This window comes from Leptopilina heterotoma, unplaced genomic scaffold, assembly GCF_015476425.1.
Source record: "Leptopilina heterotoma isolate Lh14 unplaced genomic scaffold, ASM1547642v1 Lhet_14, whole genome shotgun sequence".
NCBI lineage: Eukaryota > Metazoa > Arthropoda > Insecta > Hymenoptera > Figitidae > Leptopilina > Leptopilina heterotoma.
Window position 1 is genome coordinate 363,169 of NW_025110859.1, and position 17,670 is coordinate 380,838.

Here is a 17,670-nt window from a genome sequence, read left to right on the forward strand (position 1 = left end):
TAATAAAAAAAAAAAACTGTCAAATATTTAAATTTCTTTTTTGAAAATATTTTACAAACAGGATATATTTTCAGAATATTAATTATAACGTAATATATCATTTATAATTTTACAATTTTTTTAAAAATAAATTTCTTTAGTATTAATTTTCTTATTAGTAGTAAACTTAATGTTTGATTTTCTCGTTCATTTCAAATGACACAAAAAAAGGCACATTGAAATACAACAAATTAACAATAAAGAAATAGTTAACAATCGAGAAAAATCGACAATCTTTTTCATAGAAAAAGACATGATTTAAATATTACATTCTTAATATTGTGGAAATTTCACTTTCATTTTAAGAAATAGATATTTACTTAATTGACAATTACTGCTAAATGTAAAATTTTTTAAAAAAACTTGAAAATTAATTTTTGGCTCGATGGTAACGAAGATGCAGTTTAAAGAACAATATTTTATGGATTCAATAAAAATAAATAATTACAGTTCTAAATTTTATAATAATAATTTCTTAAATTATTTCTTACAATATACTGACAGACTGATACTTTTTAACACACACATACACACACAGTGATATTCTGTACTATTTACACAAAGTGCTTCTAATAAAGTATTCATCAAGTCCAATGAATACCAAAGATGTTAAACTCTTACTAAATAAACTGAATCCAAAATACTGGATTCTTAAAAATAATTTCACATATGTACTCTAACTTAATTTTTTTTCCGTTTAAAAAGCACTTTTGTGCTAAAGCAGAGAGAAACTGAGAGTACGCACGTAAATTACGTGCGTACTCTCAGTTTCTCTCTGGCTAAAGCCACATTATTCTTTCTCATTAAATTAATATTCTAAATATTATGAGTTCGTTCAATCTCAGCTAAAAATTTAATGCTGAAAATCAAAAAGATTTAAATTTAAATAAAAAAAAAATGCTGTCTCTCTAAACATCTTTTTCATTGTCCTCATTGAACTTTCAGCAAAAACTTGATCGATCACCTCAATATATTAAATGTATTAAATTATACAAAAAAATATGTACATTCATTACAGAAATATCACATACATCGCTTGAAAGAATTATTTATATAAAAATAATTGGTCAAGAAACAAAAATCTGATAAAGAGATGAAAAAAAAACTATGGGTATATAGTATATATTTGAATGCTTTCCCAAAGTCTTTTGTAAAGTTCATGTTTTTTTATGTACAAAGTCTCTCAAGTCCAGTGTATTTTTTTTTTAATGAGTACTGGACAATGAAAAATGAGATTATTGAACTTAGAAAAAATCAAATTTTTGAGGAAGCTTCCTGTATAGTTAATATTAATAATAAAAGAATAAAAAAATACTAAATATAGTTAATTATGAAGAAATATTTTGTACAAACGACGCAATTGTGATAGTAATAAATTATGTAAAAGCAAAATAAAACGCAAAAGTTTACTGAGTTTCGTGAAGTGATGAGATTTGGACTAGAGGTTCGGTTAATTTACTTATTCTACCTTTAATCTCTTGCTAAATTCCTCCTGTTGTTTCTCCCTCCATTCTTTCTTTGGTTTCATTCTTTTCAACTGGCCGTCCCTGTAAAATTTATTCCTCAAATTAAATATTTTTTTCTATTGTAAAAGAAAATGAGAAAATGAGAAAATAATATAATATACAATAAAATGGAATATAAAATAAGAAAAGAAAGATATTACCATTGGAGATCAACGAGGCCGCCTTGTCTGGCAATTACGGATTTCACTCTATTTGCAAAATCAATAGAACTTTCGTCCTCGTTTCTGTACATTGGAGGAAGATACCAAACGTCGCAGACTATTGCCCAGCTTGACATCATCATGTAAAGATACTGTATCATTGAATAACGACTGCTATTCCAAAAAGCGTCTCCAAATCTTGGATCATACTGTTAAAGAAATCAAATATCAATCAGTTTCACAAGAAATAAAGAAAAATATTAATAGACATTTTAATTTGTACACAAGCAATTAAAAAAAGTATTAATAAACACTTTTTATACCTTAATGGCTACTGGATAAATAACGCCACCAACTTCAAAACTCCCCTTTTTAAACTGCATTACCGAAGTATTGTTGATACAAGTCCCTTCAGGAAAAATAAGTATCGGTGGATTCGTTGGATCAGACACGTGCTTCTTTAATCTTTAAATTAATTCAAATTTACATCATTAAAATATATCAATGTATTGACCAAACAAAAGTTTAAAAAACCAAAATACAATATAAATATATTACCTCCTCGTTACCGCTTCTCGGTCTTTTACTTCCGAACGTTCAAACCAAATATGAGGAGACGCTCGTGCCAATGCTCGTTGCAAAATACCAAGAAAGCCACCATGCCTTTGTCCTATCTAAAAAGTGAAAAAGCATTCAAAATCGCCCCCAAAAGCGTGCAATTAATTTTTGAAAGCACATTTAAATTCAAAGTAAGCACCCAAAACAAAAATCAATCTCAGACGCTTTACACAAATTAACAGAAAAATTAATGATGAAATTACGATAAAAAGCAAAAGCAATTAATAGATTCCCATTTACGCTCAAAGCAAACAATAATCAAATTTTCGATTTTAATTTAAGTATCGATTTTGATTGAATAAAAAATTTAAATTCAATTAAGGGAATTTGTTTTAATTATAAAGAGAAAAAAATTGATAATTTTACTTAATTAATAATTTAATTATAAATAACCCTTTGCGTCGAAATTCCTAAATTAGAAAAATAGATAACAACATAAAACTCAGCATTAAGGGAAAATATGAGAAATAAATAAAAAAAAAAAAAAATGAATAAAATTAATAGAAATAAATAAACAGAAATAATTAAATATTAGAATAAAAGTAATTCAAAAAGAAAGAGCGAAGAATCTGTATATTATTATTGTATTAATAATATTGTTGTATTCCGGTAATCTATTCGCAATTTAAAGTTAGTTGTTGTTTGCTTTTTTGCTTCCTAAATATTTTAATAAAATATTTCTTTTCAAATATTTTTAATTTTAAAATTAATGTACTTATTGAAAATCATTGAATTCTTGCAAAATCCTAATTAAATTCTTTTGAAGAATTTCTTTGAATCTTTTTTTAAATAATGAAGTTTCTCTAATAGTTTTAATTGAAAATTTTTAAAGTAATTGAATTTTATCAACAATTTCTTTCAAGTTTTTGAAATATTCGTGTTTCTTAATAATTTAAATTAAAAATTTAATTATTGAATTTTATTAAAATTTTTTAAAAATAATTAAATTCTTTCGAGGAATAAAGGTTTTGACAATAATTGAATTCTTTCAAAAAATTTCTTTAATTTATTGAATATAATCGATTTTGTTAATAATTGTAATTAATAATTTAAAACTATCAAAATTTTATTAGAGTTTTTGTAAATAATTAAATTCTTTTGAAGAATTTCTTTGTTTTTTTTTCAAAATAATGTAAGGTAGTGGCATCAGTAAAAGAACATTTAAGGAAATGTATACTTTCGATATTTTTTACTTTTAATTGACATTCCTGAATGATACAAATTTTATAAATAGGTATAACATAATGTATCAAATTTTAATCAAAAATTGAAAACCAGTGAAGGAACGTTGACTAGTAAAAGAACAGATGTATTTTCCAGGGAAAGGACATATCAAATTTATATTAATATAGTGTCTAAAAATAACAAAAATTATATGAAAAACGTTACAAATATTCTGAAAGAATTTTGTAACTTACTATTATTCATATTTTCCTGATTACGCACCCAGAAATGGTAGATATTTAATTGCAACTGAAACTTGCAACCTTTTTTCTGTTTATGCTTCGTTTATTTGTCATGTTCATAACCCACCAAAAAATTAAAAAATTATTTTCAGAAATAACTTGCATATATTGAATCTATTTTTTTTATCATAAATTATATTTTGAAGAAATAAGGAACTAAAAAATATTTTTTTTTTTATAGTGCTAAAAGTTATAATTTGTGAAATATTGTAATAAATAATCAATTTGTTCTTTCACTGGTGTCAATTCTTTCACTAATGCAACTACCCTGGTTTTTTAATAATTTTAATTGATGATTTTGAAGTTAATTGAATGAAAAACACGATTTTTTTCAACTTTATAAAATAATCGTGTCTGTTAATAATTATAATTAAATATTTGATTATTGAAATTCATTAAAATTCTATTGAAAATAATTAAGAATTTCTGAGAAGAATTTTATTATTTATAAAAAATAATTTAATTCTTGCCATGAATTTTACTATGTACTTATAAAAAAAATTGAATTGTTTCGAAGGATTTATTAAAATTTTAGAAAATAATTGAATTTTTTAGAAAAATATTATTGAAAATTTGTTTAAAAATGAATTCCTTCATGAAAGTTTATTAAAATTGTATTTAAAAAATGGAGTTTTTGCAAAGTATTATACTATTTGTAAAAATAATTGAATTGTTTCGTGAAATTGTATTAAAATTTTGTTGAAAATATTTGAATTTTTGCAAAAAATTGTACTATTTATAAAAATAATTGAATTCTTCCGAAGAATGTTATTATTTATGAAAATAATTGAACTCTTGCGAAGAATTATATTAAAATTTTTAAAATAATAAACAATAATAATTAATTGTGTACTTAATAATAAGTGATTTTTTAAAATTTTGATTATGAAATTATTCAAAAATTTAAATTTGAAAATAAAAAATGCTGTAATTTACAGAATAATAATAAATTGAACATAATGTTCAGCGCGCGTGTCATTTGCTATAGTTCAAGAGAATAAAAAATAGAAATAATAAATTAAATAAAAATAAAAAAACAGAAATAACGAAATATTAGAACGAGAGTAATTAAAAAAGAACGAGTGAAGAATTGAAAAGAATAGAAATAGGAATAGACAGAAATAATTAAAAATCAGAACAAGAGTAATTAAAAAAGAACGAGTGAAGAATTGAAAAAGAAAAGAATAAATAAAGAAGTAAAGGAAGACTAGTCATTGTTTAATTGGGACATACCAGCGAATAACAATTGTCACACATTAGAACGAGTACATCAATGGGTGATGTGTGATTAGCAACACAAATGCCTCTCACTGGTCGATTCTCAGGATTATGATAGTTGATTACTGACGACAGGGCGCTAGACAGGACAGCAAAGCACATTATCGAAACTCTGTAGATCAACCAACGTTTAAATCTTCCGTCAGGAACATATCCTACCACCGCGGTACAAACCGTCAGCCACATTACCTGAAAACCACAACCCTCTACTTTCAGTATACTCCCCTAATTAAATCTACTGTCTACAACGAGACCTTGAACAAAATCATTTGATTACTGCACAAAAAAATGTCACAACCTACAATGAAATGAATTTATTCTACTTCAGTGATATAAATTATTTCCTTCATGTAATTGTAGCGAAAATTCTGAATATTGTAAATAATGTTAATTCCTAAAATCTTTATTAATGAAAGTACTTTTTTTATACTGTGAAATTATAGAACAAATTTTTTACGTGACATGAGTCGTGAAGCATTGATTTTTAAAAAAAAGCTGTAAAGTGAATCCCATTTGGACGAACAATTTGCAAGCTCTTCTTCTACTTTTTTCTTAATTTCCAAAATTTTGAATTACCAAACAAAAAGTTGTCTGTGTAGATAAAATAGCAACATCAAAAGTTGAGGTGTGATTTGCAACACAAATCCCGCCAGATTTTGGTTTATACTCATCATTATGAATTGTTATTACACTTGACATTGATCTAGCCACTAATCTAAATGTGACCAGATTGGCGAAATTGTTCGCCTCACGTTTTAAGAAACCATTTGGCAAAAATCCAATGGAAAAGGTTGAAATTATAAGAAAGAATACCTATAAAATCTTGTTACTTATTAGTCTATATAATTTCTACATCAAACTATAAATATAATTTTTTCATTTTCAAATAAAAAACTTGTTCTGGAAAATTTATCTAAATTCAAAAAATTCAATACGTATGTACAAATATAATATATAAAAGGTAAAATAGACAAAATTAAGTACATATTAAACTAATATAAAAAGAAAGTGAATGACTCACCCCGATAAAGCAGATGAATATCCTCAAAGGAAGGAGAAAACAATATCTCATAACAAATCCAAACATCCAAATAACTGTAAGTTTCCATGATATAAACTCGTAACGTCTATTCGTCCTTGTCAAAAGATTCCAACTCTGGAAAAATAACAATTTTTTTTATAAATAAATTTTATAGAAAATTTTATATATCAGAAAAAAGATGAATGAAAAAAATTATTCGAGAGAGATATTTTTATGTCACGATGCTTTTGGGTATAAACAAAAGGTTTCGAGTTGTGGGGAATTTAAGTGTATCGCCATTTACATAAAACGAAACGAATATAATGATTCAAATTAAAATTCTAGACGAGGACGAGGACTCACCTTTAGTTCCTCGGCTTCGAATCTCGACGTCACTCCGTCCTCGATAATGGCCTCTACTCCTGCTCTGATATAATCGAGACAACTCGCTGGTTCAAATTCTCTTTTCAGTGTGTCAAAAGACTTTGGACTTGTTAGCGTTACCTGAAAATAAGGAAAATTCAAATTACTGTCAAGAAAATTGGGACAAAAATTAAAATTTTAATATAATAATTTTGCGTCTATAAAAAAAAATTAGTTTCTAAATGATTTCGGGTTTTAATTTTTTTACTCAGTAAACTATTTTTAGTAATAAATACATTTTTTTGATAAAAAAAAAAACCTTCTAGATAATTTGAAGAGAACGAAAAATATTGCGAATTTAAAGAGTTTATAAATTTGAAAATCAATAAAATATTTTGGAATATTTTATTTTTGGAAACTTTCCAAATTCTAAATTTCAAAGTTTCGTTTACAATTTAAATTTTATTGTTGGAGTAATTTTCAATTAGAAAAACACTTTAAAGTTTTTTTGGAAGTTTTCAATTATTTAAGAAACGAAATCGAATATTCGCACTGTTACATAAAATTGTTTTTAAAAGTTAAAAATTATACTATTAAAAATTTAATTTTTCAAATAAATGCACCTCTTTATTGTCGTCGGGATTTAAATGTTGTTCGTCCGTTTTATTGCGCTCTTGATTCTCGATTTGTTCCTTTTGACTTTGAATTTCCGGTTCTGGTACCAAAATTAAATCCTTATTCCTGGCAATCACGGAACTTCCTACAACTCCATTCTTCGTCTTCTCACTTTTTTGCTTACTATCACAAGAATTGTGATTATTTTGCGATGTCGGTGTCCCTCCACCTTCGTCCTCACTGTCATCTTCCTCGATATGCCAAGTACCATTCCTCTTCCTTTCTATCTCAATGTTTTGTCTTCCAAACTACAAAAGAAATTTAAATAATTAATCTTATTAAAAATGAAAATAATTTTTTTAATTATTTTCAAATTCGTTAAAATTAAAATTTATAATTTGTCAATTCGTTAAATTTATAAACAAATTTTTTTGTGATTTATAAATATTTTTGATCTCCTCGTCAGTAGAGAGGCAAATTAGTGTCAGTGACAAAATTATTAATTTAATGAACATAATAATTGACAATGGAACAATGTTGCATTTATCTGGAATATTATATTGTGATAATTTATTTTCAATTACATTTTCCGAAACAATAAAATCTCTATGAATATTGTGTAAACTCTATTAAACGGTCAATGCCTTGTGACATGTAATAAAAAAAGAACACAATCATGGTTTCCTCATTTACTGGATCTTGTGAATCCTAATAAATGTCATTCACTTGTGTAACTCATTTTACTATTTTTCAAATGAATAAATTATTTATTTATTGTCAATAAATAATTTTGATCTATAAATACTTTTTACTACACAATAATTTTTGTATAAATACAATTTTACGAAAATTTTCATTTATTATCAAAAATTAGAGTTTAGTAATAAAATAAATGATGACTGTGAATTTATATCTAAATAAATAAATATTAAGCAAATAATAATAATAATAATAATAATAATAATAATAATAATAATAATAATAATAATAATAATAATAAATAATAATAAATAGGAAACAAATAATTTTTTTATAAAAATAGAAAAATATTTTTTAATAAAGATTTTTAAAAAATATAAAATACTTTATAAAGAGTAATGTTTGCATATTGAATCTTTCAGGTTCAATTAACCTTTAAACCTTGCAGGAAAAAATGACTATATACCTGAACTTTATACGCAACTAATAAACTTTACAAAAGAAATTGAATACTTTTCTTTAAAAAAAAATAGTTTCTCTATAGTCAAACAAATTTTTTTTAATAATTTACACTGATTTAATTAACAATTAAAATCTTTATTTAGAAACAAGAATTACTATAATTAGAAACAGTGTAATAATCGGTGTTAATTAAAACTGATAATTAAAATCAACACTTCAGTCAATAAACTTGTTCTAGAAATTATTAACAAAACAAATAAACATTTTTTCCATAATGAACAATTTTAGAGTTATTTATAATTACAATTATAAATATGGACCGTAAAAATAATTTTTTTAAAAAGAAAAATAGACAATTTATTTATAGGCCTTGACATTATTTATTTATCTAAAAATATACAAAATTAATACCTAAAAGACAAATGAAATAAAAGTTAATAAAAGTAACAAAAATAGAAATAATAATTTCATAATAATTCCGATGATCCATCGACCATAAATAAAAAAATAAAGAAATAATAATAAATAATAAATAATAATAACAATAATCAAAATAATCAAAATAATAACAACAATAATAGTGCGGAATCCAAGGTATCTGTAGGCATATTTCCCAAAATTCCCTAAGCAAAAAAAAAAAAATAATAATAATAATTTAAGAAGAAGAAGAAGAATAAGAATAAAATTAAATAAATTTTTTCTAAAATCAGACTTAAATTAAAAAAATGTTAATTTAAATTTTAAACAACAATCGATATTTTAAAAAAAGAAAAAAGTTAATTTATTTTTAAACTGCAAATATAATCTCGCGAATCTATATATAATTCTGTATCTGTAAAAATCGATGATGAATAATAATATATACATATTCCATGGACTATGAACTTCGGATTCATATAATAAAAATTCAAAGAGTCTGTCATTCTACTTTCCACATAGTTTATCAATCAATTCATTTTGATACAAATTTTTTTCTCTCCTCTTTTTTTTCTTTGAAAAAATCTACTAGATTAACTTTTAAGTAATCTCAAAATACAAATTATTATTATAAATATTTACATTTAAATTGTTCAAAAGGAAAGTGATGATGAGAAGAAATACAAAAAAAAACAAGAAAAAAATTATAAATAAATTTAAGCCGTATTTCTACTTTCTAAACTTTACACGCTAGATATTATAAACTTTTTTTTTCTACTTGATATTTGCTAACATTTGGCTTGAAACAAACATTAACACCGATAAGCTGATCGTTAAATTATTTAACATATTATACGGGTAAAAAAAAGGGGAAAAAATTCATAGCATATTGAATATAATTTTGTTTACTACACGATAGTGATAAAATTAAATATTGCAATTAAAAATGTGTAATTAGTATTGTAATAATTTGCTTCCACGTCTCAATTACGATATTAAATGGATATTTCCTTTTTTTTATATTAAATTACACAAGATTTGCATAATATATAAACAATTTTTTATTATTATTTACATGATGGAAAAAAATAACAACAAAACAGAACTTGAAACTATCGAACGTGATTTGCAAATTTTTCTGATGCTACATTATGCAATTCAAGGTAATTTTAAATCGATTAGAGTTCAGAGTACATCAAAAGTAATCTCTCAACTTTCGGAAGTTTATCTTTTTTATTATATTATTAACCTCATTAAGTTTAGTTTTGAAATTCAATAATGAAGGAACTCAAGTTTTTTCTGCGTAAATACTTTAAACTTCAATATGCACTTTTTTGGCAAAATAAATAATAAAATTTATTTTGTTAATATTATTATTATCATTATCATTTATATATGAATTAGAATTAATTTATTGTAAAAATTTATAATAGGAATGAAAATTAATACTAATGGTAAATTAAATGTCACGTCATATATAAAAAAATGAAAAAAGATAAAAATAACGTTAAAAAATTAGAATCGTAAAAAATGTCATCATCAAAACTAGTAATTGTGACACAATTTGATAAAACATCTTTATAAATATGCATTGACAATTTACCGATGAGAGTAAAATTTTTTTTTTTTAATTAAGATCACTTGTTTCATTCTGACCCGATTTATTAACTATTTTTACAACTGAATTTATAAACTGCAGTAAAATGCGACTATGGCTTTTTAATTTTTAATCAAGAATATATTGAGTGAATGATTTATTTGTATAAAAAGAAAAACACTCAACACTTAAACATCATTACATATTTTTTTATGAATAATGTAAACGTGAATCGTCTTTTCTTTTAATCAATAATGAAAATTTGCAATTTATTCCAAATGAAAGTAATTTTATTACAACCTGCTTAGTTAAAAAAGAATCCTAATAAGATTTCTTTAACTTTACTTTTTCATATTAATTAAATAGATTCTATTGTATCAAAGATTTATTTCCACAGAAACTTCTTGACAAATAATCAAAGAGAATGAAGTGAATGAAAAGTGAATAATTGAAATCTGTCACAGCGCTTTTCGCTAAATGACTGGAATATTAAAGAATATTCTATGTATATTCTAAATGTCAACAAGACTTCTAATCGTAATATAAAATTTTAATAAAAGAAAAATTACAATTTCCCGCAGTAGTTTCAAAATTCCATCCCAATATTGTTTAAAACTACCATGAGGTTATGTAGTTTTTATTAATAAATAATAAAAAGAACTCAAAATCCACAATCGGAAAATAAGTTTAATAACCGAGTCATAAATATTACACACAAAAGAAGTCTATACTATAAAGAAAAATCTGATCTATTGATAACAATCAAGGATGTTGCAATTAATAAAACGAATATAATCTTACGAGAGCTACGAGAGCAATGTGACATAACCAAAAAAATAAATAATAATAATAGAATTTAACTATAACACATGATATAGAAAAAAACAAACATTTTTTTATTAATAAAACTGTTTCCTCTTCTAATGACAGTATTCAATTGAAAATGTTTTTTTGAAAAATAGGAAAAAATTCACGAAATCATGAATGAAAATTGATCGAGTAATAACTTACCTCAAAAAGTGTTAAAAGCAATTTCACGTAAACTTTACGGACACCAAGAGATTTTCCAATGGAGGCGAGAAATATTATGGCAAGTAAAAACATAAGAAAAGGTGTCAAAAGTAAAGATGCTAAGAAAGAAACGACCGACATCAATGGCGCCATTTTATATACTGACACCACTGACACCACTCAGTCCTCCCTGTCATTAACAAATCCAAATCAGTACTGATGACGAGGACGCAGAAGTAATGTCTGGAAAAACACATGTAGCAGGTATAGTAAATTTAAAAAGTTGAAATCATTTTATGAATACAATTGATGTCAATTTTTAACAAATTGTACAAAATAATAACTTTTTAACCTATTTTACCAATAGCAGTGTATTTTCCACTGTTAACTGTTAACACTGTTAACTATAATTAGTCTACAATCCTATTTTTGAAATCTTTATTTTTAATCATTCAAGGCAGATTTTATACTTTTCGAAAAATAGACATCATTCTTGTGATTAATAATGCGCAATTATATTAAATTTCAAGAATAAAACTACTTATAACCGTTTTTTACGCCGTTCAAAAAATACGAAATGCGAGCATGCGCAGTTAAAAAGTATGCGAGAGCGGGAATATTTAAATTACACGATTTTGAATAATTATATGAATTAGGTAGTCAAAGGGTGTTTACGAGATTCTCGCCCTAGGGCGCCCCAAGGCGACCAAAGGTTTTAAAGCTGAGTCTCCAATAGGTGCCAATGTAGGTGCAAGTGCCAGTGCCAGTGCCAATCCCCAATACATTTTAAATGGGTTTGGCACTGGCACTGGCACTTGCACATGCATATTGGCACCTATTGGAGACTCAGCTTTAAGGGGATGTCAAAGTCGATGCGATTTTCCCATTGAAGCTCAATGCAAAAATCCAATCGACTTTGACATCCCCTTAAAGTCACTTTTATTATTCTTTATTTATATGAAAACAAACGATAATTAAAGTGACTTTGAGAACCTTTGGTCGCCTCGGGGCGCCCTAGGGCGAGCATCTCGTAAACACCCCAAGTTGGGTGGGGGAAATTCAATATGGCTGACATCAGCTGATTTACCGGAGGACAAACAAAATGCATTGAATTCAATGGGACAAATCAGTTTTTTAACCATAACTTTTTAAATATTCATTTTTGAACCATAGTGTGTAATGGAAAATTATTCTTTATTTATCGAAATCTATTTTTTAAAACAATAAAATTTAATTTTTTGGTTTTATTGTTTTAAAAAATAGATTTCGATAAATAAAGAATAATTTTCCATTATACTATGGTTCAAAAATGAATATTTAAAAAGTTATGGTTAAAAAACTGATTTGTCCCATTGAATTCAAATGCATTTTGTTTGTCCTCCGGTAAATCAGCTGATGTCAGCCATATTGAATTTCCCCCATCCAACTACCTAAAGGCCAACGCAGAATAGATCTGTAACTGGAACCGCAATCGTAACCGTAGCGTAAGAATGAGTTAGAGAAGGATAAACAATATACCTATCCTTCTCTAACTTATTCTTACGGTTACGCTTACGATTGCGGTTCCGGTTACAGATCTATTCTGCGTTGGCCTTAATTTCGAATCAATTTCGAATATTTGTTACGTGCGGAGTTACGTTATTTACGCGCAGGCGTAAGATCCGCGATTTCATTCGATGTTCAATCTTGGTTTAATCCTTTGAAAAGGAAGGCGGAAATATTCAATTAAAACAAGTTAATTTCCGTTAAAACGGAGGGAAAAACCTCACGAATAAGAAGGATCAATTAATAATTAATAATATTAATTAATCATTAATCCAACTAAATTCGCGAGTAAACCCAATACATTTATTAAAGTCAAAACATTACACAAGTCGACGTTATTCTTAAACTATTTTTGGGACTACTCTGAAGTACATTACGAAAGAACTCCAAAGTAGAACCGAATTCGTGAGGGAGCATTTATCCCTTGGTCCATGGCAGAATCTTTGCGCATGCCCTGTTATAGAGTTTGTAAAGTCTATGAAGTTTTTAGAATCACAACACTAACACTGCACTGCACTAATACACGTATAAACATACTCTATGTATTGAAAACATGTATCACAACAAGAGAACATAACCCTTTTGCATTCACACTAATTACACAATTATTAATTATTTACATCATATCTAGTAACAATAAATCTCTTATACTGCACTCATCATATTTAGATATAAACAACAATTATAACGATAACCAATTTGATAATGTATCATAATATAATATTATTATTATATTAATACGTTACAAATATATACATATATTTGTATATATCCTATACCATAATATTACAACAATCAATCAGATAAAGTTTACTAATAATATCATTTTCAAATAATACATTCATGCTGCACTATTAGCAACAATATAATATTGTTGTTAATTGTTCATAACGTTCATATTATACAATTGATAATTAAGTTTCGTCGCATAATGAAAGTCTATGTGTACGTGACTTTTCGAAGTCATTTCTGTGGTCACAAGTATGGTAAACACATGTTGCATTGTCCTATGGAAAAGGACACTTGAGATATTTTTTATATTCTTTCAAGAATTTCTCGGTTTTATGACTCTAAAGAAACTAGAGATTACATTTTCTTTCGCTATTCCACTTGATTTATGACAATTCTAAGAAATGTTGATTTTCAAATACATTTTTGGAATTTGGAAACTATTAAACCGTAAAGTATTATATTTTACAATAGTCAAACTTTCTTGTTTAGTCTCGTCAATATTTGTCAAAAGTCGTAAGAAAATCCTAAAATAATTAGATTATTAACGAAATTTTTATTGTTTCGCGCTTCGATAACTCGTTAATCGATATATCGAAAAGTTAACGAGCGAGATGGCAGTCGCTCGTCACATATAAGGCTATTCAAGTTGGGTGGGGAGACATTTAAAAATGGATGCTTACTGGTGCACAAACAGTGCATTAAATTCAATTAAACTCAATAGGACTTAAGTTTTTCAACCATAACTTTTTAAAAATCATTTTTTAACCATAGTGTAATAAAAAATTATTCTATATTTAGTTGTCAGTCCCTTTTACTTATTTTTTTCATTGTTTGTGCACCAGCAAGCATCCATCTTTAAATGTTTCCCCACCCAACTTGAATAGCCTAAAGGCGCACTCACAGCTAGTAGGCAGCAATACAAATTTGAATTTACTGTCTCTTTCACTCTAATTGACTTTCTCTCTTACTCCAATTACTGCCTGCGCAGGCAGGCAGAGCTGTGAGTGCTCCATTATTCGTGCTCGAAACTCCTGGCGGATTATAAAGTAACTAGTCAGTCTTCATAAATCATTTTCTCAGTAAAGCTAAAGAGATTAATAATTAATAACAATAATTACGATAATTGCGAACAATTGCGAAAAAAAGAAAAACAATAGTTACTTAATATAAGGAAGAGAACAAAAATTGTCTCTTCTACCAACAGTGAGTTTAAAATTGAGTAAATAGTTATTACCGACACGATTTGTAATCGATTAATTGTCGAATTTTATTGTAGGTGTTTTTGGAATAAGCTCCTTTAAAATAAAATAGTAAGTTTTTGATAAAATAACAGTAGGTATAAATAATCACGACTATCATATTACTTTTTTTTCTTAAATTGTCGTATAAACGGATAGAAAACTAGAAAATAGACATAATAAATTTTTCATAAATGCTTAATTTTTATGTTTTTATAAATAGTTTATTTTAATGTATTATTTTAGAATTTTTACTCAGTATAATTTTGCAATAGTCTGTTACTAGTTTCTTGTAATGTTACTATTATTCATTTAGTAAAAGAAACGAAATATCGTCTTTACTCTCGTCGCTCTCGTCTTACATAATAGATACATAACCTCACTTATATAGAAAGTCTTAATGTTTAGGGTTCACGTCTTTATGTTTTTAGTTTTAATCGTTTAATTAAAATTTTTTATTTTTTAATAATCGTAAATTTCTTAACTTGTTAACTAGTTAAATTTGAAAATTTTAATTTAACCAAAAAAATGTATAGTATCACGGAGTGAATATAATTTTGAAGTGCGTACAAAACAAAACTTAAAATTCTGATTAATTTTTTTAGATTGATGGGTTTCTTCTACTATCTACAGAGATACACGTTTGTGGCACTAATTCCCTCCGTTCTACTTTATTCAGTCTACGCAGATTATACTCACACACAGAAGTGGAAGCAGAGCAAACAACAAAATGAGACTGGAGGGAGCAGCTTATAGACGAATGTGGATTAAATTCTACACAATAACTTTTGGCGGTTTTGCTTCGGCTTTAGCTGTTGGTACAATTTTGGATAGGAAAGAAGCTGAAAGAATGACCAGATTTCGTGATAAATCCGCTCTTTTTGGTAGAAAATTAGCACCTGGTGAACCGCCATCGTGGCCGTAGAAACATTTTTTTTGCCAAACAAAATTATTACAAAATTTCGAGTTTTCATTCAATAAATATGTAGAATAATTAAAAGAAAGTTTTTTTTTGAATCACCTTTGCTTTAAAGGAATTCTTTTCAGTTTCATATTATTATTATTTCATTTTATGCGGAAATATTTTTCTTTCTTCCGTTCTATTTCTAATTTTAGTTTATTATTATTATTAACTAAGAAAACTACACGCGCAAAAGCACGCGAGAAATTTTCAATTGTTTCAATTTTTTAAAATTATTTTTGGAAATACAATTATTTTTAGAAAATTTTAATTACATTTTTTCAAGAAACAATTTTTCGGAATTTCTGAATTAGATTATTCAAAAGTTCAATACCTTTTGTTAAAAACAAAAATTAAAAACTTATTCTTATTAATTTTTCGACAGAAATTAAAATTTCATATAATTTTATAATTTTTTATTTTTCAAAATATAAATTTAATTATTTTGCTTCCTCATAAAGGAAGCCTTATAGTGATGTCGATTTCCGAATTTTTTAGAACCAATTACACAGGCCAACAAAATTTAATTCAATTTACTTTCCAAGAATCAGACAATACTTTTCCGAAGGATTTCGACGTGCTGAATCCGAATCTGGCCTCAAAATAGACCCATCACGTCAGGTTTTCGAGATATTTTAATCTAAAAGTGCAAAAAATCTGTTTTTAGTTATATTTGATGTCATGTAACATCGAGAGATAATTTTTTATTTAAAAAGTCAATATTGCGTCTGAAAGTGCTACTCTTCCCCTTTAATATCCATTTTGAAAATTTAAAAAATCTTCATTTGTCTCTGAGTAATCGTTCATTGAATTTTTTGAGTTTGGCGAATTCTTCGAAAACTGAGTAGAAACAGACAAAACTTCGACAATAAAGCAGATTTTAACTACAAACATCTAAATTTTAAATAGTTCTAAGGATTTTCGATATAACTGAATACGAATTCGATATCAGATTGACAGAATTGAAAATGGCATATTTTAGGCAAATACAATCAATTTTAAGTATATCGTCTGCCATATTGTATACGCCATTTTGAATTTTGTGAATCTAATATCGAATTCGTATTCAGTTATATCGAAAATCCTCAGAACTATTTAAAATTTAGATGTTTGTAGTTAAAATCTGCTTTATTATCAAAGTTTTGTCTGTTTCTACTCAGTTTTCGTAGAATTCGCCAAACTCAAAAAATTCAATGAACGATTACTCAGAGACAAATGAAGATTTTTAAAATTTTCAAAATGGATATTAAAGGGGAAGAGTAGCACTTCTAGACGCAATATTGACTTTTTAAATAAAAAATTATCTCTTGATGTTACATGACATCAAATATGACTAAAAACAGGTTTTTTTGCACTTTTAGGTTAAAATATCTCGAAAACCTGACGTGATGAGTCTATTTTAAGGCCGGATTCGGATTCAGCACGTCGAAAACCTTCGGAAAAGTATTAACTGATTCTTGGAAAGTAAATCTTGTCGGCCTGTGTTATTGGTATATATTATATTGAGGAAGCTTAATGATCATGAAATGAACAACTTGTTTATACTTTTGCTTCCCTTAAATTTTCAAGAAATTTAATTTAAAAACCTTTTAAAATTTAATTTATTTCTAAAACTACTGTTATAATGCTTTAAATATGTATTCAATTATTTTCTATTTTAATTGGAATTTTTTTTTAAATCAATTGCTATCTGAATTCAATGACGAGAATTGAATTATTTAAATAGAATAATTTTTGTAAATTCATAAAATAATGTTTTTTCAAAAATATAATTTATTTATCTATAGATAATTTTTAAAGATGAAAAAATAAAATTCTTTAAAATATAGAATTCTACAAAATTTCCAATTGTTTCAATTTTTAAAAATTATTTTCGGGAATTCAAGTATATTTTCAAAAAATTATAATTACTATTATTCAAAAACCTAATTTAAATACTTAT

General features: G+C 25.9%; 2 protein-coding genes across 5 annotated transcripts; one reads left to right on the forward strand and one right to left on the reverse strand.

The window, feature by feature from the left end:
• Positions 1 to 496: 496 nt before the first annotated feature.
• Positions 497 to 11,405, reverse strand: LOC122497879 (glycerol-3-phosphate acyltransferase 3). Its single transcript, XM_043605245.1, has 9 exons — positions 11,253 to 11,405; positions 7,075 to 7,374; positions 6,452 to 6,592; positions 6,089 to 6,223; positions 5,023 to 5,256; positions 2,264 to 2,379; positions 2,029 to 2,170; positions 1,706 to 1,914; positions 497 to 1,586 (listed from the first exon to the last, which is right to left on the reverse strand). Exons 1-9 carry the CDS (start codon positions 11,403 to 11,405, stop codon positions 1,499 to 1,501), a joined length of 1,518 nt encoding a protein of 505 aa, XP_043461180.1. The 3' UTR covers positions 497 to 1,498.
• On the forward strand, positions 11,380 to 15,767 carry LOC122497880. Of its 4 annotated transcripts, XM_043605247.1 has the most exons (3): positions 14,566 to 14,732; positions 14,806 to 14,839; positions 15,373 to 15,767. In XM_043605247.1, exon 3 carries the CDS (start codon positions 15,498 to 15,500, stop codon positions 15,690 to 15,692), a length of 195 nt encoding a protein of 64 aa, XP_043461182.1. In that variant the 5' UTR covers positions 14,566 to 14,732; positions 14,806 to 14,839; positions 15,373 to 15,497; the 3' UTR covers positions 15,693 to 15,767. The 4 variants fall into 4 exon arrangements, with proteins under 4 accessions (XP_043461185.1, XP_043461181.1, XP_043461183.1 ...); XM_043605250.1 differs by lacking the exons at positions 14,566 to 14,732; positions 14,806 to 14,839 and adding an exon at positions 11,380 to 11,516; XM_043605246.1 differs by having other exon boundaries at positions 14,565 to 14,839.
• Positions 15,768 to 17,670: the final 1,903 nt, after the last annotated feature.

Coding starts and splice junctions, on each gene's coding strand:
- LOC122497879 (XM_043605245.1), bottom strand. CDS start 11,405: ATGGCGCCATTGATGTCGGTCGTTTCTTTCTTAGCATCTTTACTTTTG. Junction 7,375..11,252: donor TGCTTTTAACACTTTTTGAG/GTAAGTTATTAC, acceptor TTTCTTTTGTAG/TTTGGAAGACAAAACATTGA. Junction 1,915..2,028: donor TTTATCCAGTAGCCATTAAG/GTATAAAAAGTG, acceptor TTTCTTTAACAG/TATGATCCAAGATTTGGAGA.
- LOC122497880 (XM_043605250.1), top strand. CDS start 15,498: ATGAGACTGGAGGGAGCAGCTTATAGACGAATGTGGATTAAATTCTAC.